The sequence below is a fragment of the Myripristis murdjan genome, chromosome 1, assembly GCF_902150065.1.
Source record: "Myripristis murdjan chromosome 1, fMyrMur1.1, whole genome shotgun sequence".
Classification (NCBI taxonomy): Eukaryota; Metazoa; Chordata; class Actinopteri; order Holocentriformes; family Holocentridae; genus Myripristis; species Myripristis murdjan.
This window is the reverse complement of record NC_043980.1, coordinates 30,299,697-30,325,225: the sequence shown is the minus strand read 5'-3', so window position 1 is coordinate 30,325,225 and position 25,529 is coordinate 30,299,697. Positions and strand designations below refer to the sequence as shown.

Sequence of the window (25,529 nt, the reverse complement as noted above, 5' to 3'; positions counted from 1 at the left end):
ATCTCAAATCGCAGGCCTGTATGGCTTCACTGTTATGCTGTAATCATAGTCGCTCTGTAAACATCAATATTTATATTTAATCACAATAATTTCAGTGTTAGAATAATATCTTCATTAAGCCATCAGCTCCCCGCCCCTCCCTCTGTCTTCCCTGACATATAATCGTCATTCTGTTGATATTTTTTTTCTCCATCAATGAAACACATCGCTCTCCGAAGTGACGCCTCCACTTTTGATTTATCTATATCAAGTGACGTACATTTTGAACAGAAATAATATCGTCACGATAAGATACCAATATCAGAATTAATAGCAACAGCAATAACAACAATGACAACAATGAGAATAACAAGAATAATAGGCTCACAATTTCCGTTTTCCACAGTAAAAATCTTTTTTTTCTGGTCTAAAGATTAAATAAAAATCGAAATATGAACAAGATAGATGTTATACTGAAAACTTTACATGATCAGCCAAACGAGGTCACCACCAAAAGTTCATTTTGATGGGAAAAAAATCAATATATTTTTCTTACTGGTCCGGACAGAGCAAACGTGTGATCATTCGTTTTCGTATGCAAATAGCCCGTCGGCGGTTTTGGAGAACAGCACAAAAATAAACCCATCATGTCAACCCTTGAGGACGCGGGGAAATTTGATAGGAGATGAAATATCTCTCTGATGATATAAAAGCAGCCCTTTCGCCTGAGTTATGGCCCGGCTCTGGCGATGCTGAGAGGGATGCATGCTGCTCCCTCTCTCCCGCCCCAGAGGAGGAATCATCAGAGCTGATATATGGCCCAGCTCTACATTACCTTTACAAAACAAAGGATCATCCACGCTTTTGGTCGAGGAAAATATCCTTTCACTAAACGACCCTCTATCGACTTGTCTTTTTTTTTTTTTTTTTAAGAACATCCAGAAAATCCAGTTACTCTTTAATACGATTGATACTGCATGGGAAAAAAGTAAAACTCCTGAAACTGAAGTTTAGTAGGCTACTCTAAAACGCTTAAACAGGCTTAAATAGGCTACGACCTGGGATCTCTCTCTCTCTCTCTCTCTCTCTCTCTCTCTCTCTCTCTCTCTCTCTCTCTCTCTCTCTCTCTCTCTCTCTCTCTCTGTCTCTCTGTCTCCGCCTGTGTGTGCTTCTCTTCATTTACCTCATATACCTATTCTGGTATCTCACCACACGACTAAATTAGACCAAAGATGATAAGAGCACAAAGCACTATAATTCCGCCGGGCTCCTCCTCCTTCCAGCCATGCGTCCTAATTAATGGGACACCCCCAGTCGCAAAAAGCCCCGCACTGGACTGCAACATAGTCAAAGAGTGAAAGGGAAGAGGGCGAAAGTGCCACTGGAGATAATTGATTACCTCCCAATCAATGATAACTTGTTAGTAATCGTCAACTCTTTGGACCTCGTCATTTTCAGGGAGGCATCTCACTCCTCCGGACTTGCTGCTCCTGCATCTGGGGAAACGACACTTTCAACACATCCCATTTTGGAATAAGATTTTTTTTTATCTTCGTTTTCATTTTTCCTTCTGCTGTTATCTGCAATGTGTTTAACCTGCTAACTGTTATGTGACTATTTTTTTCCTCAGTAGCCTTCTTTGCTTTTTTTAACCGCTGATATCTCAAACAAAGTCATAAGAGTGAGCTATAACCAATAATGACATCCAAAGAAGTGGCCAAATGTGATGCAGTGGAAACCAGGAGGCGAAGTCCGCTGGACCACTTGCCCCCTCCTGCCAACTCCAACAAGCCGCTGACCCCGTTCAGCATCGAGGACATCCTGAACAAACCCTCCGTGAAGCGAAGTTACACAATCTGCGGGACGGCTCATCTGATTTCCTCGTCTGAGAAGCACCGTCCGTCCAGCATCCCCCTGTCCAGCCGGGCTCTGCTCACCCAGACCTCCCCGCTCTGCGCCCTGGAGGAACTGGCCAGCAAGACCTTCAAGGGGCTGGAAGTCAGTGTTTTACAGGCTGCGGAAGGTAATCCCTCTCATGTATTTTGATTTTATTCGAGCACTTAAAAATAATCTTCCTCTCGCACTGTGGCCTATTCTACAAAAATAACAGCGATTTCTTCAGCAATACGCATGCAGCTTTTTGTTGCACCGCGCCATGGTACAGGCCTATTTTTAATAAAGCTGAAGTAGTTAATACCTACAACTAGCCTAAATGTAGGCCTGCTATTTGTGCTGATGATTGCAAAGTGCATATAAATGAATATTCTTACGAAGGAAGGCTTAAATTTTTAGACGTAGTCGTTCTCCAACGAAAAAGCGCCATCATGCTCTAACAGACAAATATTTCTGTAGGGCCTCGTGGTGTAAATAATTGAGTTTACAGGCTAGTGTTTGCTATCCCTGTAATATTCCTATAATATCTCCTGCAGGTACTGAGCATTTTTCTGTGATTTTGATTTGACATCGCTGTAAATTTTTTATAAGCAATGGGTTGCAATATTTTTTTTATTTTGCAAGGTACTTTTACGCGCATACAGCAACGCCATCGGCGCGGAGAAAACCCCGCAATGGCACCCTGAAATAATTTGTCAGTTCACCCAGCTTCGATCTTTCCCACAGGGAGGGACGGGATGACTCTTTTCGGCCAGAGAAACACCCCGAAGAAGCGTCGGAAGTCTCGAACGGCGTTCACCAATCACCAAATCTACGAGCTGGAGAAGCGCTTCCTCTACCAGAAGTATTTGTCTCCCGCCGACCGGGACCAGATCGCGCAGCAACTGGGTCTGACAAACGCCCAGGTCATCACGTGGTTTCAGAACCGGAGGGCAAAGCTAAAGAGGGACTTGGAGGAGATGAAGGCTGACGTGGAGTCGGCCAAGGCCATCGGCCAGGTCCCCTTGGAGAAACTCGCCAAGCTCGCGGACCTGGAGAAATGCGCCAACGGGACGCTCGGTCACTCGCGGGCCGAATCCCCCGCACGGGGCGGCCAGCAGGAGCACGAGCTCGCTCAAAAACTGCGGATGTCCCCGCTGTCTCCGTTCTCAGACCACACAACTAGTAAAGAGTGCTCGGAAGACGAGGACGTAGAGATTGATGTGGATGACTGATGGCGCAGTGTGGGACTTGGAGGTCGAAAAGATAACAAAAGACGACAAAAAATCCCTACCGAGGACTTGTAACTTGTATTGCTTATATTGTATACCATATCTCAGAACATGTACCAAAATGTAATGACCTTTATATTGGCACAAATAGACCTATTCATAGTAAAGCATGAAACAGAACAAGAAATATGCAGTGGTATTTTACAATGTATTCATTAGCAAACTATTTCCTCTTCCAATCAAAGCAATATGGTCTGAAATTATGTTACTGTTTTTTACAGTATAGGCCAGCCACACACACACACACACACACACACACACACACACACACACACACACACACACACACCTGTTCCATTGCTTTTTCACAGGGCCAATTCTCGCACCATGATTGAACGTTACCAATTCTCCATATTTTTGTGCATGGGAATGCATGATTTGATTTTGTGACATTATCTATTTATTTGTCTTTTTTAATTTATATCGCTTGTGTTCTGTTGGAGCCAAAATCATCATGTCACTGTGTCACTGCTGGCTCTTCCTCCTCACCCATTTGTAACTCCGACTTCAAATCATGAGGCGTCCCTATGCTGCAATGCATGATCGGAAAGGCAAACTCGGAAATTCACAGTTATGCGTTTTATGGGAATGCTCAAGCGATGGCGAGAAACAAATTAATATTGCGGTGATTTTGACAAGCTACTTTCTAGAGTTATTGTTTGGATACAATAGATTTACAGTTATAAATTTGTTATGTTTTTTACACCTGTAAGTGCCTTTCTAAAATCAGGACAGTATTTGAAAACCAATGCACAAACTGTAATGTATATACTGTGGGAATAAAATGGCTTTTCTGAATATTTCTTTTATGTTGTAATTCTTGAATTAACTGGCGTCTACATCAATAATAGGCTTTTTTCTATTGTATACAAAACCATAATTTTTGCCGGGTCGCTCTGCCAATTCTGGGCGTATAAGCCTATCAAAAGCGGCCTATTTAAAGCCGACTCTCAGTTATTATACTGAAGTATTTTGTGCCATTGTGTCCTTTTCTATTAGGATGCTCTGAACATTTTGTAGCCCGGAATCTCACAACTCCTTTCAAATTCTAAATGCGTATCGTGGCTTCTTGACCCTGCGACGTGTTACTCCATTCGTGGCAAAAATTTATGTGAGAAACACAAATCTGGTCCTAGGAAAAAAAGACGAGGATGCCACAAAAACACAAAGTTTTGGGCCAGTTTCTCCAGGCCTTTATAGACCTTTTTTGTTCTGCGGGACTGGGCCGTAATTTTGAGCGTAAAGCATGAAAAGTGGGGACAAATGAGCAGCGTTCCCTGATGGGACAAGCCACAATGGAGCAGGGCCAGTCTCCCGCAGGCAGCAATACTGAGACAAGTGTGTCCCACCGCACAAAAAGGACGCAAACGTTTGGAGGCCATATGGTTTTTGAATTTTCCTCACAATTTCAGACAATTTGATGGATTGAGTTAACCCTCCTTTTAAACAGTTTAACTCAGTGCGAACAAAAGCCATAATGCATACATAGACTCTCGCTTCATGAGGGCATCTGCGGCTATTAATGTCTAGCCCTTTTCTTTGCCTGGCATTTTGAACAAGTCAATGAATTACAATGAAACTGGCTCTTTTTTGTGAGCCGCTTGTCTTTCCCCGCTTTTTAGCTCTGGAATAATATGTTTGACTTCTGTCCAAGAGCGTTTTTCTAAACAAGAAATGCCGCACATTTTGTTGAAAGTGTTTTTCATGTTAAGTAGGGAGCCATAAAGAGTTTAGACTGTGACATTTATGCCAAAGTCTGGTTAGGGAGTCCTTTGTTTGTTTTCTTCTCATCTCCCCTTTTTTTCCTCTCCCTCTTTATTTCTTTTGTCTTTAAGGAGTTTAATGAAGCTGAAAACATGATGATGTGAGAAAGAGTGTCCAGAAGCGAAAAGAGGAACTCAAAGGCTACCTCCCGTTTAACCCTCTTTGTTGACAGAATTGATAAGCAGGCCTGTTTTCTTATGTAAATATATAAACAGGAATATTTGTCCCACAATATACGCTTACCTCACTGCAGTAGGCTATTGAAATCTTAGGCGGTAGTGTAGGCATAAGCAGTAATAACGCCTTTAGGCACGATTATGGGATTTGACAATCTAATAATAATATTCATTATTTATTTAAACAATTTTTTGTTAACAACTGAAAGCAACTCTAGATTCTAAGGCACCTCCAAAGGAAAAAAAAATGCATTCTATGCTTTTCTATTCTATTCTATTCTATTCTATTCTAAATGATCAACATTCAAAACACATAGATGCTAAAAAGATGTGAAGTCAATTTAAGACGCATGTGCCACACTTCTGCAGATGAGAGTAATCTTGAAATTATTTTCTTGAAATTATTTTGGTGTATAGGGGGCCTATTTCCACGTACGTGTGTGTGTGTGTGTGTGTGTGTGTGTGTGTGTGTGTGTGTGTGTGTGTGCGTGTGTGTTGCTATTAAAGGATTCGCTGTCTGCACCTTATATCACTTACTACTCTGCCAATGGTCTGAAGCCTATTCTGAATAAACCATATTTATGATGGGAGAGAGTGTTAAGGCAGGCTAAGTTTATGGATTTCACTTGCTTATTTTATGAGGGGTTGTCAGGCGGGCCCAGCAATAAGTAATACTACAGTCTGAGGGACCACTTCGTGGTAATTAATCTGGAGGTCTTAAGTGTATTTCAGTATTTCAGCTCAAGATGGAAAAAATCACTACTTCAATCGTCCGGAAAATTGAAGTTTGATGCATGAGTCCCTACTGAAACAATGGGGCCACCCCTCTCTCTTTTCATCTTTTTCCCCTCCCCTTTTTCAACTCCCTTCATCTAACTGTCTATTTCTTTTTCTGTTGTTATGGCACCTCGTGGAAAACAGTCTCAGGTGCAGAATGAAAATTAATATAAGAGACACTGGTCGAGTGGAAGCGTTTAAGCAAAGCATCAGGAAAGAAAATTAAATTGTCTGGTGTGTTCAATGTGCTTGATTTCAGAAACGACAATATACACAGAGCTAAACTGCAAATTTACCCACAAGAATATAGAAATGTCCCTGTAAAAAGCAAGGCCTTTAGTGCTCCATTGCTATTGCTAATATTAATATAATAATGAATTTGTGATTTTATATTATTGTTATTATTATTATTATTATTATTATTATTATTATTATTACATTAAAACATATCAATGAGGTCTGTAAATTACTTTCTACTTGCCTGCAGTTTAGTCAGTCTATGTCCCTAAATAGAGCCGAATTGAAGAGTTTTAATCATAGCCTTCCTGTGGAGCCAGTTAATACTTCAAACTTCAATTTTACGGGCGATTGAACTAACAATGTTTCTGACAGAATTGATGTATGTATTAATTTCCTTTAACTGTTGATTAATTAGCCTACGCTGAAGGCTCAAATGGAACAGTTTGCTTAGAAATTTGCATATTAATCAAATTCTAGTTGATCATTCATATGATGCGGTTTTGGGACATCTTGGGGAAAATATAGGTTACTGTTCCACCAAACCCAGGAAATGTATTCCCTCCTCAGTCCCGCCGCCGCCTGGCCACTGTATTAAAGTCAAGGACGCAGAACGAGTTAACCTGGCTATTTGGACTAAGCCGAGATTGCTTGTCTTGTTTCGTGACAGCAAATGCACGAATAGATCAACATGTCACTGACGGGGTTTAGTGCCAGACAGCGGCCAATTCATGTGTCAGTGTGGCCTGTGCACGTGTGTGTGTGTGTGTGTGTGTGTGTGTGTGTGTGTGTGTGTGAGAGAGAGAGAGAGAGAGAGAGAGAGAGAGAACAGGAAAATTGCAGGCTATATTATAACTTTAGAAATATGTATTTTACCCTGATATTTTTCCAATCTGATAATATTTCACAGACTGCCACCTAATTGGTATGGAAGTTACTCTGCCTCACTGCTGCAATGATAAAGAGCTGGTATGCTGGTGGGTATGGGGGGTGATAAGTGCCACAGAGAAGCAGGAGAAGGAGAAGATGGGCGCTTGTAAAGAAAGTAACACACTATCTCACAATATCTGAAGCCACTGAGAGGCCAAATGCATCAGCGAGGCTGTACATAACATCATGAGCCGTGCAGAGGTCCTTTAAGTTATCAAACAATTTGACATCCTTGATCCAAAAATAAAACAAAAAAGGCTGTTGAGATCAGCTAAAGTTGCTTGATGGTCTAAGCTTTTTTAATGGACACTGCAGGTCTTTTTTTAGGTCTTAGCAGTGTTTTGCTGTCTTTGTGCTGGTCATATTGTGTTCTGATGCTTGTTAAGGTGACAAATGGGAGCCCTGATGCTGTAACACCAGTTAAAACCAGCATACCAGTGTCAGAAATATACACCAAACTGGTCATCAGCATAACCAGCCTGCCTGGTCTTGGCTGTTATTACTGAAGACATGTCAATCAAGAATCTGCACATAAAAAAAACAAATGTAGGTATATTTGTGTTCTTTAATAAAGGCCACAAGTAAAATGTAAATATGCTGTTGGGGACGAGACAGCAAATCAAAGAAGACAAATGTGCTCTAACTGCGCAGGATTGTGAAATATAGGACTTCAAGTGGTTTACTAAATAGGAGGGAGATGGAGAACGACTTAATTTGTTATCAGCACAGGCAACAACACTTATCTGCAACTTCCCTGTGTCATGTGGCCGTCCAGGCAGTCATCCAGATGCTTGTCTAAGCATGCTGCAACCTGATTTAATCTTAGATAAAAGGAAAACTGCTGCCACCAACATGAAACATGCAGCCATTCATCACCGCAACTAAAATTAAGCCTGTGTCCTTTTGTATCGACGCATCTCTTGATTCCATCCTGTTTCTTCTTCTCAGTAGTATTAATAATAATTAACAACCCCTCCAAACACACACACACACACACACACACACACACACACACACACGCACAAGCACACACACTCAAAATAGTTTGCACTACATGTTAATGGTCCAAGTAGCAACATTCACAACTCATAATTAGTATTGTATTGACCTGAGAGCAGCCTGGCGTCTGCCATCTGCTGCTGTGTGTCATAGCAGAGCATACTGCACATAAACTGAATGATAGACTGTAAATACACAAGGCTGTATGTGCAATTCTGAAGCACCAAAAGCAGGCAGAAGTACAGATAGATGTGCACCAGGTTTTAAATGAATCTTTTTGGGGCATTGAGAAGAAGGACAAACAGAGACACCTGCTGGCTGTTTCAGGGAGTGCAGTTCAGTCGAGTCCAGTGCAGTGTGTGTATGTGTGTGGTGTGGTGTGGTGTGGTGTGGTGTGGTGTGTGTGTGTGTGTGTGTGTGTGTGTGTGTGTGTGTGTGTGTGTGTGTGTGTGTGTGTGTGTGTGTGTGTGTGTGTGTGTGTGTGTGTGTGTGTGTGTGCGTGTGCGTGTGCGTGTGCGTGTGTGCGTGCGTGTGTGTGTGTGGATGTGGTTTGCTGCAGTAAGAACATTAACTTTCACATCTTACACCAGAGTTTTGTCTGTATAAGGAAATATCTAAACAACATAGTACCACCACAGTTTCCTGTATTATTTTTCTATGAATGGCCAAAGTCTCTTCTTTGCCAGTTTACGATAAAACACACTCAACAACATGGCCTAACAGCAACATGGTCTTCTTCTTCTTCTTCTTCTTCTTCTTCTTCTTCTTCTTCTTCTTCTTCCGATATTATTTCTGTTGTAACACGTTGAGTGCTCACCACTGACTGATGACTAATAATTATATTACAGTATTATTAGAGATCAGACGTTTTCAGTGCGTGATGTCATCTTCCTTGACCAGGACACAGTGCCTGACAAGGGAGCCAGCTGCAAACCTTGTGCATCAGCATGCTGCTTTCTTCTATTCTATTCTATTCTATTCTATTCTATTCTATTCTATTACTGTTTCTGTTTTGTTCTATTTTATTATATTGTTAATGTATTCTATTGTATTGTAATCCATTGCACTCTATTCTATTCTGTTCCTGTTTCTGTTTTATTCTATAGTATTGTAATCTATTCTATTCTATTCTGCTCAGTTCTAGATCATATAGATCATGCTGGTCAGAATATATAATTTCTCACGCACAGCTATTTTGTGTTTAATGTTAACTCCAAGGTTCAGTCATTTTTCACAATGCTGCTTAAAATCTATTTACACAGAAAATATTTTGAATCATTTATTTTTAGTCATGTTAATCTCATTGGAATTGCCTGTTTTATTCACAATTACCTTTGCTCTTATTGATTTTTTTAATTTTTTTTTTTTCATTTTCACGAGTTTAAAAAAATGCTAGACAAATAACGAATAATAATATTTTATTGAATAAAAAATATATGAACAACAATGACAACAATATCATCAATTTATTATCATTATTATTGTTGGTGCTGTTATTGTTATTAGTATTTTGCTATTATTATTATAAAATAGCAGGTTAATAAAATAACAATAAAGAAGAAGAAAAGAGGGATCATGCTACATTACTAGTGTTACTTATTAGTAACATTATTATTAATTATTATTAATTAGTTAACATTTTAGAACGCTTAGAATTTTAACATCAATCATATAAATAGATAAATAGACAAATAGATCAATAAATAAATAATAAATTGAGCTAAAATGATTTTTCTATCACGTCAGTGACGGTAGATGTCGCACAGCCTTCCTCAGTTTTCAAATGTATTTCCACAAATTTATAATATGACATATTTATTTATTTCGTTTTCACCAAGACGTTTTCATGTTTGATTTTGCCTCAGTGCTCCTCTCTGTCCTGTCAGGATGTGGAGGTGAGATCTGCGTTAACAGGCTGATCACATGAAAGTATTTTATAATATCGTTATTTTTACATTCCTCTTTAGGCTTTGTTTCGTTGAAATCGAGTTTTAAATTGAAAGGTTGAAGCTCGCGCAGAACAGACCATAGACATATATACGTATATATGGAACAGCTATGGAACAGACGGGTAGACGAGTGCGGCGGCTGCGCACTAAAGCGCAGCACGAGCTCGCCCTGTCGCAGACCATACGTCATCAATGTTGGCGGTATTTTGAAAACAAAACGTCCGTACTGGCGGCGTTCCGCTGAGTCGTGGACAACCTGTCAAAACAACAAAATGGTAAGCGTTTATTTGAACTAAAACACCTTGTATCTTACACGTGAACAACAGTTTAGCGCTCGTGTCCCTGTCGACGTGTCTTTAGGTCACTGACCACAGAGCCTCGCCGCCTGCTAGCCTGACTGCTCTCGTTGCTCTTGTGTCTTTTCCCCAAACCTCACAAACTCAGGCTGTAGTGTTGTGGGAACATGTAGCTAATGTTGAGCTAACCCATGCAACCAAACACCTTTTTACTTTGTATGTGAAGGTCTTTGTGTTACTCACCTTCACACGCATCCAAATCCGAATGTAAATCGATTGTTTCATTACTGAATCGATTAAATATGAAAGTAGGCGACCAAACGAATCCCCAGGTACCAAACAGGTCATGCTAGGTTGTCGGCAGTGTGACTGAATATCGCTGCTAACTTAGTTCATGGCCTTTTTCAAAGGGGTCCCTTGACCTCTGACCTCCAGATATCTGAATGAAAATGGCTTCTGTTGGCTCTGATGGGTCTCCTCTTTGCAGACATTTTAGTCAAATGCAGTTTGGACCACTAACCATGCAGGTTTTTGCATGCAGCACAAATGTGTTATTTTGGCCTGTTGTAAAATGGTGTACTTGTGCAGACTGGGGCCTAAACATGGAGTTGGAGTTGCAGCATTTGGGTTTGACTGGAAAGCTGAGACTCTTGTGGATTCAGGGAGCCACATTTTTATCATGTGTGATGATGTTAGCCCCCACAGTAGCCATTTCATTTTTAGTGAGACCACGTTTTGAAACTTGACATCACTGTATAAAATGACCTATTGTGACCTTTAAGGTAATCACAGCCTCATGAAACTTCACATCCACAAACCAGAGGATAAAAAAAAAAACTAGTAAATCATTATATCTGATCAGAGTACTTGTACAGTTGCAATACATATCAAATCAGTAGATAGGCATATCGTCCCAGCCCTGATGTATATGTGTTTATGTGCTCATGTGTCCAGGCTGAGGTGAACAGTAACCAGGCAGGCTTCCCCTCTCTGGCCTCCGGTGCTGATTGGTCGGAGGCTGCTCAGACGGAGCTGCTGAACGACTGTGAGGAGCAGTTTGCACAGCTGGAGAAGGTAGGCTGATGTTTTGAAAGCACGGCTCAAAGGCAGTTCACACTGCCTTTGAGCCACACCTACCTGTGTGGGACATGCATACAGTAAACAATGTTTCTCTGTTGCAGCTTCAGAATGAAATTATACTGTGTGAACCAGATTTCTGTGAGGAGCCACAAGAACAGGTGAGGCGGTTGCACCCCCACAACACAATATTGCGCTTTTCAAGTAAATTTTGATTGATTCTGCACAGTGTTGACCTGGTGTTACTGGCACACCTTGGAAATGTTGTAATTTCTGGATAAATAAAGTCAAACTTTAACTTTAAGAATAAGTGCACACAGGAACATCAAAATTACACAAAATATTTTTCTGTCTAGGAATAACTCATGATGTGCAACAGGGCTGAGCAATATTGACAAAATCAAATATCACAATATCTTTGACCAAGTACCTCGACTGCGATATTGTGACAGTATTGTAGGGATGACTGTTGGTGCTATCACAAGATATTTACACGCCATACATTAGTCATTCGTACTGTGAATGTGACCTAGTAAGGTAAAGGGAAATAATAAAATAGCTAGAACAGTCGAAAAAGTTCAGAAATTTGCATTTCTTTACAGTAATGCAGCCTTTAAAAACATTATAATATCTGAAAAATGAAAGTTTGGACCTATATGATTAAACGACTATAGCAATGTTTTGGATATTTTAGCTGAACTATTTTTCAAAGCATATCATTCCTTCGAATAGTTTTTGAATATGTCTGCAATTTCTCCATTTTTGAAAACTCGAGTTTTTGAGGCGATCATGAACCTCCTTTTGAAATTTTTCCACTGCTGCTAACATTTCTGTCTGAGTGTAGGAGTCATGAATGTTTGACTTTAGCTCATCGAGCGACCTATTCTTCAGTGACTATTTTGTGGTGAGGATGAACACGCTGTTGTTTTGGTTTCTGGGGGAAACTGAGAGGAGTGGTGCATTCAGTAAATTGGGAGAACAAAAATAGTCGGCCAAACAAAGCTAAATCCAGCCTTTCAGTCTTTTCACAAAGTCCACAGCTGCGTATCGTCTCCTGGGTTTGATTATCCAACCAAACAGCGTGTGGGTGCACCGCTGTTCGGCAGCCTACTTGGAAATCACAGATGTTGGAGATTCTTACCAGCTTATGAGGGCACCAGAAGACTTTTTAGTTATATGTGGACATTAAAGTAAATTACCAAAAAAAATTTAAGTTACACCTTGATTTGAGGTGCATTAGATGCCAGCAGATCAGCTGTGGGAACAAAACTTCAGTGGGATGCATTTGGATTAGTGTGTAGTAAAACTCACATAGCAATGGAATGATATTTTTTTCTCCAGTTGTCTGAGAATTGTGATACTTGTATATGTATAGCTTATCATGCTATAAAGAATGTTAATGGTTTAATGTGCTGGCTATTTTTCCTTTTCATTCTATAGCTCATATAATGATCTAAAATGATCAATTCTGCTTTAATGGTGATAAATAAGAATGAAAAAATCAAAAGTTGCTTTTTTTATCACCAATATTATTTTTCATGAAAGCATATTAATAAGAGCATCACAAAGCGTCCAGATAGCTCATGTGTCTTGGTGTATTTGTGACCATTCCTTCCCCAGTCAGTGAACAGACTGATGGCGACAGAGGCTGAACTGAAGCAGTGGTTGGCAATGGAGCCGAAATGTAAGTGCCTCCATCAACAATACACACATACAATACACACTGTATTGTGAAATAATAAGATGATAGCCTGGAAAATGAAAACAATAATGTGATAGGAATGGCATAATCTAAATGAGTAATTGTGAATGAAAAAAGTGAATTATAAAATCACAGTTTCATGTCAAGGTAGCACGGCATCGCCCCTCTTAACCACTTCATCTGTCGTGTAGTCATGCTGCACAATATTGGAAAAAATGAGATTGTGATATAATCACAATTATGATATAAAAAATATAGGAAATTTCACAAGATACATGCCTTGTGATACTTATGTACAGAAAAACTGTACAATTAACAATAAATTTCATAATTTGGGTACTTTAAAAGTCTGTCCTCTTCCAAGAAAACAAAACTCAAATTTAATTCTTACCTCAATGTATTAATACACCTATATGGTTTAGAATTTGTTGTGTTTTGTTTTGTCAAGGTTATGAAATGCGCAGTTCATCTATGAATGTAATGGTCTGATATACTGATGTTTTTTTCCCCTCCACCCAGTGTTGTCAACAAATCCAGAGGTTTTACTTCACGCTGGAAAAGAGGAGGTATATCTCTGTATAAATTACAAGATAAGAGGATTTGCCTTTTAAACCACCGTCTTTAAAACAGTTGAATTCATGTGTTCAAGTTGTGGTATTTTCTCTCCCACCTTGTTCTCCACAGATGCTCAAGCTCTGCACGGAACTTGAAATGATTGTTTCCTGCTACGAGGCCAAGAGGGACAAACTGAGAGAAACTCAAAAATGGTGACCTTTCATTCTACATAGACTTCCTAATTTCACTGTTTGTCCAGTGACACATGAATGAATCATGAAATGAATCATGAATCATAAATGAATCATAAAAGTGAACTGAAGTGACGTTTTAGATAGTTGTCTGGTTCCTTTTTTTTTGCTCTGTTGGGGTGTGCTGATGCACGTGGCATGTTTTTTTTTTATGTTTCGCAGTGAACAGAAGTGGCTGGAGGAGAGGCAACAGGTGCTGACCGCAGCCACTGATCATGTTGAACGGCTCAAAATGGAGAAAGAGAAGTTATCAGGGCACAGGTGAGCGTGGTGGCACTGTTGTGCTAAAGCAGAGAATTTCAAGTGGCGATGCTGTGTTTCCACTGGAGAGCACCAGTGGGGCAAAATTTAAAAAAAAAAAAAGAAAAATTACAGTTGTACAAAGATTAAAAGATTGATAAATATGCTCATATTTTCTCTGAAAATTATTTATAAAAAAATTTTATTTATAGAAAAAATGGCTGTTCATTTAAAAAGTGGGTTTTAGGCCTTAAAACAACTTAAAAATTAATTGGATTATGTTGTTAGCATTTCTTTTATAAAGTTGCATTATCTTCAGATAGATACTTTCTTGAGCCCGAAGGAAATTTAGGCATCTAGCAGTTTAATATGACACACAATTAATTACACCCAGTAAAAGTCAGCAGCACAAGCAATAAAAGTTAACCAGTACAGTCTGTTTTGGGGGAAATTTTATATTGATCTATCATATTTGGAAATGTGTGTTTGTTACACTGTAACAAAACTACAAAACAAAACGCACATGGAACCAGTAACAGCTAATGCAAACTGTGCAGCCCGGGCAGAATTTATTAACATCCAGTTAGTGTGGTGTGAAGATTGACATGGCGCCTCCTCTCAGACAGCAGAGACAGCGCTCACACACACACACACACACACACACACACACACACACACACACACACACACACACACACACACACACACATATTACTGTTGTGTACACAGAGTTCAGTGTACAGTTATGTTCAAGTTGTAGTTTTTTGCCAGTATGGACATGAAATAGGTCCTATTTGCTTTCAGAATGGTCTTAAAAAGGTCTTTAAAAATCTTAAATTCAACTTGTTGAAACCTGCAGAAACTCTGAGCTTGTAAAAATACACTCAGAATGAACAAACAGTGAGCAGTCAGGTGTAAACCAGTGATGCTCGATGAAAATTGAAGCTATGTGGTTATTTTTCTCAAGAATAATGACTGCAAATCGTTTACAGCTCTCAGAAGATGTTTGAGTTTATCGACATATAACAGCGGCAATTTACATAATATTTAATGTTTAATTTTAAAAAAATAAATATTGGTAGCGTAACTACTTCTAATTCAAAAGGATTACTATCTATCCAAGCTTACAGTGGCAAAGAGAAAATGCATACAAAGGCGGTGGAGTAATTAGGCTATGTGTTACATGAACAATGCAGGCAACTTTGTCAAAACATACTTTTACTCTGAAAGGATTCTGATCTGCCCTCTGTCTTACTAACATTTTTGCTGGAAGGTTTGTTTTCCCAGGTCAGCTAATACGCACGGCTGCACAGAGTTTCTTACCAGAGTTTCTTATTTCTGTGCTGCATTTTTATCTGAATGGAACAGTTGCTTCAGAAATAGGGAGTGGGCTGCTGGAGGTTAGGGGTGTGTGGTTATCAAGGACTCAAGATGTAAAAAATCAAGCTATGTAATACATGACCTTTTGGATCTTTTTTGTTTGCTTTAGACACAAGTCAAAAGAAACACTGTCCAAACAGTGCTGTAGATTGCAGACACTGAAGATCGACAGACTGCCTGACACTTTAGATAGAGAAGCTGCAGAAGTCAGGGCATTTTTTCTCTCCAAATAGCATCATTCTGCTATGAATCAGTAAAGCAGGGCTAGATACTCACAAATAATCATAATGCAAAAGTTGTACTGCCATAAGGGAAATATTACCTTTTTGTATGCCCACTGGGAGAGACTACATGCAAAACACACCTCTCCTTATTTCTAAAAGTTGGGGAGAAGTGCCCAAGACATGCATTTCATTTCAAAATAAGAAAACACTGAATGAGTGAAACTTATTGTAGACAAGACTGTACAATAATAATTCTTACAGGAGGCCTTTTATACTTAATTCTCTAAGTGTAAATGTGTTTGTTTGTTTGTTTGTTTCTTTGTTTGTTGGTGTTTGTCCAGTGTATTGCAGGACACCAAAGTCAAGATCCAGAAGATGAAGCACTACCAGGAAAGGTTGATGGAGTCACTGGGAGATGTACTGGAGAGTCATTTCCCACTTCCTCGGGAAGACGCTGCTGCCAGCAAGAAGAAGAAGGTACAAGAACCTGTCATGTATTTAATGACCAGTCTATTCATCAGAGGCATCTTTTAGTGTGGCTTAACAGCACTTTTTTTTTTTTTTTTTTTTTAACTTCCAGGGCATTCCACAAAACATAAATGAAGACCTGATTTCACTCAACGAAATTCTTGAGGTGAGTTTTGTTTCACCGCACACTCGTGACTGAGCACGTAATAAGTTGTAGGGGTAATTATTTAATGTAACATGTTAAACCAAGTGGCACTGCAAGCTGCCAGGCAGTCAGGTCTCACAAACAAGTGTAAACTTTCAGTCGCAGTCAGACAGCTCTGCAGTCATGAAATTGCATTTGTCACCAGGAAAATTTCATTGTTCATTTGATAGCTCAGAAAAAATGTAAAGATCCCATACTGTGCAGCTCTCATGATTTTACTATTAATTTTTGTTATCAGAAAAGGGGTCAGAATAAGTTTCTTTGTGATATTTTGTAAATAAATGTTTAACAGGTATGTCCTGAATGAATTTGAGGTGGACCAGTCCCAGTGCAGTGAGGCAAACCTGCTGAGTTCAGATGCTGCAGACTTTTGAAAAGAAAAAATTTTTTAACCAATCTAAATGATTTAAGCAGTGCCTTCATTAAACATATTGGATAATGTGGAGTAAAGTTTGAATTATTCTAATATGGTATCTTTCAAAGACCTTTATGTCAAATCAAGTTTATCACTGTTTATCACAGTTTCTGTATCAAAGGGCACACATTATAAAACAATAAATGGCAAACAGCACCCCAAACCACATGGAAACCTAAACTACTGAGTAATCTATTGCCTGTATTAGCCTCGATCAAGGACAAGAAGGAATGGAAACAACATCCATAAAACATATCTCCAACACAAATCTGGCTGTGTGTCTGCCCATTGAATTACAGGCAGCAGTAAGTGACAGTCAAAACTTCACAACAGGAGCAGATATCTGGTGAAGAGACAATGTGTCACGTCACAAAATAAATCATAAAATACATACAATGTATCCTCTGATCATTGAGCTGTGTAATAAAAAGCCTGCATGCCATATTGTTAGTAACACTCTTCCTGTCGCCTGTGCTCTCCCAGCTGATGATGAACAAGGTCCTGGAGACGCCACACGACCCCTACGTGACGATAGACGACACATTTTGGCCACCATACATAGAGATGCTGCTCCGCTACAACATCGCAGTGAGGCACCCGGAGAATAACTTCAGGATCCGCCTGGAAACCTTTTGTTAGGGCAGCAGTCGACTACAGTGTTTCTAACATCCAGTCCTACCATGTATATTTGTGTACGACTCACTGTCCTGTGATTTATTGTATGTATTCTTTCATTTATTGTTGTAGTGTTCACTTTTTTTGTAAATTTCTCCCCTTTGCGACCACATAAACATGTATCAAACATGACTGTTGTGTATTTTGTATGAACAGGGCACCTTAACAAAGACTCTGTAACAAATTTGAAAAAGTTTTATAATAAAATAGGACTTTAAAGTCTAAACGTATTCAGATATCTTTATTATTGATTATAGAGGTCTTATTTATATTCACCATGCAGTGACAGGTTCCTTTGCCATGTCCACATACAGTGATACAGAACAGTGTTAGAAGCACACCATGCATTGTATTTGCTTAAAAGTTGGACTTCAGGTCCCTCAGTATATTTTATCCCTTTTTATGCTGCTTATATAAATCAAGAGCTTCAGATGACTAATACACAGGCTTTAACAGGTATGATTCTTTATTTTGATGTTTGAATTGGTTGTGAGTTCAGATCCGAAATCCATGAATAGCGCCATTTAAACGGGTTAAATGTAGCTTTTAGAAACCTGCAGATATTCAGATATAAGCCTGTATATTTTGCTGACTTGCATTAAACTTGAGAGCCATGCATGGGACGGCCTGGTTTGATGATATTGTGCTCATATTGTGAATGGGAGGTAAACAGTTGATGCGGTTAATCAAATTTTAAGTGGAAACGGTGAAAGTTGAGTCCGGAGCGGGGCCGTGCGTCAGCCCGGCGCGTCGGCCGCGTCGTCCAATCCGGTAAAGCCGTCGCGTCAGCTCCAGAATTCTTGTGGGCGGAGACGGGATTCCGGTTCCGGGTGTTGTCATATTTCGTTCGGAGGCGTTTTGTTCCTCTGATTATGCTCTTATATCAGAAAGTTGGTGCGATTGACGACTAATCACAGAAAAGTACATTAATCTAGGAGAGCCCGTCGACGCCGCGAACATGACGACCCGCTCAGAGAGAGAGAAGGCCCAAAAACTCAACGAGCAGCATCAGGCCATCCTGTCCAAAATGCTGAGAGAGGACGACAACAAATACTGCGCCGACTGCGAGGCGAAAGGTACGACATACACGCCGTGGGCCTTATATTCACATGTATCCCGGCTCCTTTTTAACATTAGAAACTATCAACACCGACAGTTGTGACCCAGCGTCAGCTGCCGGTGTGGACTCAGTCGGCTAGCTAAGCTAACAGGCTAACTCGCTAGGTAGCTGGCTCACTGGGCAAGTCAGCTGACATCTTCCTTCCCCTTCAGCTAAACTAAGTAGCTAGCAACCCGGCTAACTTGTCTAAATCTACATAAGCTCCCCAGGCTCTCCTCCCCTCCGTCATCTGGAGCTCAGTGGCAGGGCCATATTGTGAAGGCATTAAACAAAGTGTGTGTCAGGCCCTCTTGTGGAAACTTCCCTCAGGTTTTAAAGCTCACTGGTAAAGAATGTAGGCTGTTCTTGGCAACTGAGGCACTGTAGTCACTACAAGCTAATGCATGTTGGTCCCTTGCTTTCTTCATCTCTCTCTCTCTCTCTCTCTCTCTCTCTCTCTCTCTCTCTCTCTCTTTGTCTTTCATCCCCTTCCTGTCTTCTCTCCCTCAGGTCCAAGATGGGCATCTTGGAATCTAGGAGTCTTCATCTGCATCCGGTGTGCTGGCATCCACAGGAATCTGGGTGTACACATATCCCGTGTCAAATCAGTCAACCTGGACCAATGGACCTCAGAACAAATTCAGGTAAGGCGTGCTAGTCCACTTTTTTTTTTTTTTTTTACACATCCTCTCCTCTTTTTCACAAATCCAGAATCATTCCCTACAAGCTGTGTTTTTTTGTGAGAGTAAGGAGATAGATGTGAACATCTGACCTCTTTTGTCTGTCTTTCTTTGCTGTTTCAGAGTATACAGGATATGGGTAACACCAAGGCCAGGCAGCTTTACGAGGCCAACCTTCCAGAAAGCTTCAGAAGGCCTCAGACAGACCAGTATCCTTCACTGTTAGCAGTCACTCAAATACAAAGCAGCCTGTGTGTTCGTTCATTTGTGCCACGGTTTGTGGGCTTGTTTTCTCTTAACTTTGATCCCAGAGCAGTGGAATTCTTCATCAGGGACAAATACGAGAAGAAGAAATACTACAGCAAGAATGTGACCAACGGAGGCAGTGTATGCATCACTTGCATGCCAATTTGTCACACATCCTGTCAGACAGAGCTTTTATCTCTGCTTTACACATTTCCAACACAAACACCTGCATTTCCTCTGTTGCACGGCATTGTCGGCTTCATGGCTTCATTTCAAAATGAGAGAGGGAAAGGAATTTAATCACATGATAAAAGAATAAATAGTTAATACTTGGAAAAATCGTATGAGCTCTAGCCTTACCTTATAATTAAGGCTAGAAGTAATGAATTACACATTATTTGTTCATTAAGATAAGGTAGAAGTTACACCTGTTGTTACATTATGTTTGCATTACACCCCTAAACAGCAGTATCAATTGAGCCATCAAATATATATTGTAGGCCTATAAACTCATATTACCAGAACAAGAAGTTTTAGAAGATGCACACAAAAAATAAGGCACTTTCTTTTAAGGTGATAGATTTCAGCACCTCACAGCTTTAAGCTCCATAGTGCCTGAGCACATAAAGCACTGATGTACTTGTTAATAAAGATAAAGACTACAACACTAAATTCTTACTTTCTGAATTAAATTGACCCTTTTTTTGGCTTGTTTATGAGTGCTGTAATTCTAATATTTCCTAGATGACTTGAAGGTGAGGTTAGATGAGGGGAATCATTTGATTGTTAATACACTAGTTAAGAGGCTAAAGAATGTAACTTACATAATGACTTGCATGTTAATCAGTAATTGTAATGTGATTACTGAACAATAATGCTCTATATTGTGCTGTTACATGAAAAAGAGAAGTGACAACAGTGGTGAATTGCTCTGTAACGTTACCCCCGACGTGGTTTTCACTTTCAGTTTCTCTTGTTTTGCTAGCCGAAAGAAAAGGAGAGTAAGAGAGAGAAGGAGTCGGACAGAGGGAGCCAGCTGTCATCCTATACCACGGTAAGTGTTGCTTCGACCCACAAAGATGCATGGATACTTTCATGAGTTGCTATGACGGCATATGAATGTAAGTTTGTCAAGAAGTGCTCTTCAGAATGGACTTTTGAACCTGACAGAGTTTACCAAAGCTCTTTTCTGAATCTAAACAGTGTTTATTGGTTAATTATTACTATCCTTATTGCTTTTCAAGAGCGAAGAGAGCAGGCCTGTCCCCAAAATTAGCCCTGCAAATACTTCAGAACCCTCTGTCAACCTCCTAGGCCTCGGTGAGTGTCTCTCCTCTTTCTCTCTTGGTGAAGCTATGGAATTGCCATCGAACTGTGCTCATGATCTGTTTTTGTTTTTCACCTTGTCATGGTTGGTCTCAAATTTCATTGCTGGCAGACAGAGTTACTGTTGATGACTTGATAAGCTGAATTACAAATTCCTGATAAAGTGCTCTCAAGACATGGAACATTCAAATCAGACTTGAGCAGATATCACTGGTCCCTAATACTCTAAATATTGGTTCTGGAAGTTGTGTAATCTGTCATGATTAAATCATTGAATTTGATTTACATCATGTGTTGGAGCCCTGAAGTTGAAACTGTTCAAACTGCCATTGTGCTAAGTGAAGTTTCAGCGTTTCAGCGAGTAGTTTTCTGCCTGTTGTCACTTCTGATCATTTATGTTTATAATCTGTAGAATGACCAAATTATGTCTGTGGAGTCTGTATACTGTTGAGGTGCTGTGTAAAGCTGCATTGGGTTTATCACACCTACACTGAGATTTGATGTGCATGCCACTAAGAAACTGTAGTAGGCAGTTATTTTGATATGTAATTAATATGCCATTGTGACCTGTGTAAGAAAAAAAGGACTGGCAGGGGTTTGGGTTTTAGACCTAGTTTGGGTCCTGAATCTGTTCCAGGATCCATTGTAAAAGGTCTTGCAGCACACAGCTAATAGATGGGGTGGGGCTGTGGATTAGTGCCCATTCGTCTTCTAATGTAGTACCTTTGACATTGCTTGTTGGTGACTGTGATTGATCTTGAGTATGAAACATTTCATCTCATTTCCAGCATTTTTAAACACTTATTAGGCTGAGGGACAACACAGTAGTCACAGTTCAGAAGATGGTGGCATATTATTTGTTTGTGATTGCCACAGAGGGGGATTGCGTCATCAGGGGAATGAAATGTTTACTGTTGCCTTGTTGTTGTTTTTTTGTTCAGTGAGCAGTCAGTTCAGGTGACGAATTTTCATTGTATTTACAGTTTTTCATGCTGTGTGGTCAATTCACCAGCTGCGGGGGAGACATTTTAGTTACATGAATAAAAGGTAAACACGAATAGGTGCACAGGCTCACATCAACAAATGGGTATATTACTTTACCAAACAACATTTATCTGTTTGGGGATTTTGTTTATAATTTTGCACAACCTCTCAGTGAGCTGCAAATAGTATTATGATGGCAAAAACAGGAAATGGTCAATGTGAACTGCTGAGCTCTGTTCAGACTCATGCTCTCACTGCGGTTGCATAGTGCATAAGCTTATTTGCCACCTGCAAAACCAGTTTTTTCACTTTTCTCTCACAGACGCACCGGCAGCTGCATCAACTAACAATGGTAGCACTAGCACAACTCAGAACAACAATGACCTGGATATATTCGGTCCCATGGTATCCAACCCCCTCCCCACATCTGCAGCTCAGTTTTCTCAGGTAAATCCCAGCAACCGTTCCCCAGCTTGGATTTGGAATAATGCTTAGCTTGGAAACTTTGCTGATTTATGACCTATCAAGTCGGGACAGGTAACAGACACAGGTAGCTGACACGGTTAGTGCTACATGTAACTACAAACAAATGTAACAGTAGTTTCTCTTTTCTTTGCTTACAAATAAATGATACCACATGCCAGTTAAAATGCCACATGGTGCCATTTCAACTGTACATTTCCTGTTTATTGCAAATAAATGAGTTGGTGCATGTGCTTTTGCTCGGGTTTCAGCTTGTACTGAATGTGATGTATTAAAACCTGTATTAGATAAGCTTTGATTCCTCTCTTCCGTCAGTAAATCTTGAAAACACAGATTCCTTTCCCTGTCACCCTTTTCCCCATGTCTAGGTGAGCTCCAGTAACGCTGCCAGCACCCCAACACAAGCTCCAGCAGGAGGGGGTGCCGCCTCAGGGTCATGCCAGGCAGAGCTGGACCTGTTCAGTGACAGTAGCAGCAGCACTAAAGGCGATGACATGGCCAAGAAGCCCCTGTCCAAGGACTCCATCCTGTCCCTCTATGGAACTAGCAGTATGTCCCAGCAGGCCCCCGCTGGTGAGCACCTGCATGCTTAAAACTCCAAACAAGTTTCGCAACTGTTTGTTGTTTACATATAAAAATTTTGTGGAATTGATGCTCACAAGGCTTCAAAGCTTCAAATTAGAAACAGGATAAGATGAATAGATGTCTATAAACAAAAATCTGATGTAAAATATGGTTTGGGCTATCAAATCATGTAATTATATTCCCATGTATTGTGAAACATTACTGCGATTTTTATTGGAAAAAAGGGGTGTGGGTGCAGGAATATTGTTGGCATCGCAGTGTGGACACCCTCAATCTCAGATGCCTTTTTCAAGCTAGACCCACAACACCCTTAAGAAGCATCAGCAGCACATACAGCCTGTGTCCTAAAACCATCCTCCTTTATAGTTGTCAAACAAACACACAATAGTGCATACAACTAATAATTTCACATATCGCTTATATGTTTTGTAAACATCAGCTGTGACCAACCTCTTTGTAACACCTCACTTATGAACAGCACACCATAACTTTATCAGTAGATATTTCTTTTGTAGCCAGTGCCGCTATTTGCTTTTCCCAGATGTAGGTTGTGCATGTTTTTAGCGAGTGTCATGGTAGATTGCCTCATAAATCCCTCTAGCTCCTACAGGGCAGGCCACAACCTGCCTCAGCTGATGACTTTGTGGATTCAGGCGTCTTCCTTCTGTGTGTAAGATCCTCCAGCAGCACTGTGAGCTTTTCACCTGAGGCAATTAATATTAATATTTGCATTAAAATGTTGATGACGATGTGGGCTCTGAACCAAACAAACATTTTTTATTACAACTGGCAAATGCAATTTGTAGGTCAGGGTGTCTCTGTGGCACTGCAATACTTGTTGTACTTGGACATATTGTGGCATTGATAATAATTTGAGTATTGATCAGCCCTGCCAATCAGTGTTTGTCCATTTCTGCATGTCCAGCTCCACAGTACTGTCCAAAGTTCTGTTCCAGAAATTTGCCGCCTACTTAAATTTCTTTCTAATTAAGGAAAATTGATCTGATGTCATCTATGCATATCACCTAAAATGGGTGCCCACACATTAACACAGGCCTGTATATTACATGCTACACAAGTATTTTTATTCACAGTGAAAATCACGCCATGTTTTGCATTAAAAAAAAAACTGAAAGTCACAGTTTCATGCAAGCTGCTTCGCTCTCAGTTCTGCTTTTCTCTTCCCGCCAGCTGGCATATTCATGGGCCCCTCCCAGATGCAGTTCCCTGTCCAAGCAACCGCCGGCTATCAGGCCTTCCCTGGCATGGGAACGACCATGCCTCCCACCACCGTCATGGGTGCCATGATGGCTCAGAGTGGGGCAGCTATGATGGCACCCAATGCAGGCATGATGGTTGGGATGACTATGCCCAACGGCTTTATGGGGAATGCCCCCGCCACTGGCGTGATGGGCATGGCCCCCAGGATGATGGGACCACAGGGTGGCACGATGCCTGCAGGCATGGTTCCTGCTCAGGGCATGTACGCCATCCCACCTGCACAGCAAACCCAGTGGAACATGAGTCAGGTACGCAGGCTGTTAGAGGGATGATATGTCAGTGTTTTAATTGGTTCTTGTAGTCCATGGTCTCACGTGTTTATTTCTCTCACATCCTCAGATGAACCAGCAGATGTCAGGGATCACTCTGAACGGTCCTGGGGGGCAGATGGCCTTTGGGCAGCCTCCCTCGGCTATGGGAGGTTGGGCTGCCACGGCATCTGGCCAGACTCTCAGCACGCAGCTATGGAAGTGAGCCTTTCAGGGGGTCATTGATCGGGCAGAGTAAAAGAGTAGGGGCTGCAAGGGGTGCAAAACAAATTTTGTGCATCTCTTCACCTCGCTATGAACTGATGCCCGTTTGCAGCATTGCTGACCCTTCAGAACATGAAAATTGTTTCTCTTTCTTTCTCTCCCTCTCTCTGTCTCTCTTTCTCTCTATTGTGTGAGTGAATTGGGAGTCATACAGGATTACAGCCTGGCAGTTTCTGCCTGTCATATGGTTTTTGATCATAACTTTTATTTTCCTTTTTTGGAAAAAAACAAACATAAGTAAACAAAGTCCCAACAAAAACGACAACTTCAACAACATATCAAAAGCTGCAGGACCAGTTACACAAGCTTTTATTGTATCATTGTATCATTATGAGATTATAGAAAATTTAAAAGAATAGTATTTAAAGGGAGAAGACATGGCTATTATGTCTGTCAGTACTGCTCCCAGATGTACAGTGCTGTATAACCTTCTTTTAAAGTACTTGTGGTTGCCCTATAAAATAAAAGTGATAATTCCATTATTTGGTTTGATGTCTTTCTTTAAACCGAGGTGTGGAATTGTGATTTTGAAAGTCCCAGTCCAGAAGTGGAGCCTAACAGAAGGAATTGAAATTTGCGGTCATGCTGTTCAAAGTCCTCAACCCAGAGGGCTCACAGTTACTTTGGTCACATTACTGGTGAACATGTGAACCTTCATGTTAACTGAAACCAGCCGTGACTGAACACAGGAAATGGAAGTAGATTCAACTGCTTTTGACGAGATACTTTTAATAATTTTCCTCCTTATATAACTCAACCTTAAACAACCTTAAATATCTTAAAATGTATTGTAATGGATAATTGTATCACATAGTTAAAATGTGATAATGGACCTATCAGTTCTGAAGT

The 25,529-nt window shown here is 40.4% G+C and overlaps 3 protein-coding genes across 3 annotated transcripts; all 3 read left to right on the top strand.

Moving 5' to 3' along the window:
* Positions 1-1,677: 1,677 nt before the first annotated feature.
* lbx1b (ladybird homeobox 1b) lies at positions 1,678-3,086 on the top strand. Its single transcript, XM_030057166.1, has 2 exons — positions 1,678-2,002; positions 2,599-3,086. The coding sequence occupies exons 1-2, from the start codon at positions 1,678-1,680 to the stop codon at positions 3,084-3,086; spliced, it is 813 nt and encodes a 270-aa protein (XP_029913026.1).
* Positions 3,087-10,127: 7,041 nt separating this feature from the next.
* cenpk (centromere protein K) lies at positions 10,128-17,685 on the top strand. Its single transcript, XM_030057156.1, has 10 exons — positions 10,128-10,250; positions 11,226-11,345; positions 11,453-11,509; positions 12,969-13,032; positions 13,570-13,616; positions 13,735-13,817; positions 14,019-14,117; positions 16,042-16,177; positions 16,281-16,334; positions 17,272-17,685. Exons 1-10 carry the CDS (start codon positions 10,248-10,250, stop codon positions 17,425-17,427), a joined length of 819 nt encoding a protein of 272 aa, XP_029913016.1. The 5' UTR covers positions 10,128-10,247; the 3' UTR covers positions 17,428-17,685.
* Positions 17,686-18,258: 573 nt separating this feature from the next.
* Positions 18,259-25,162, top strand: LOC115364139 (stromal membrane-associated protein 1-like). Its single transcript, XM_030058587.1, has 10 exons — positions 18,259-18,539; positions 19,073-19,206; positions 19,366-19,451; positions 19,554-19,629; positions 20,474-20,542; positions 20,733-20,808; positions 22,121-22,245; positions 22,650-22,854; positions 24,058-24,395; positions 24,487-25,162. Exons 1-10 carry the CDS (start codon positions 18,422-18,424, stop codon positions 24,619-24,621), a joined length of 1,362 nt encoding a protein of 453 aa, XP_029914447.1. The 5' UTR covers positions 18,259-18,421; the 3' UTR covers positions 24,622-25,162.
* Positions 25,163-25,529: the final 367 nt, after the last annotated feature.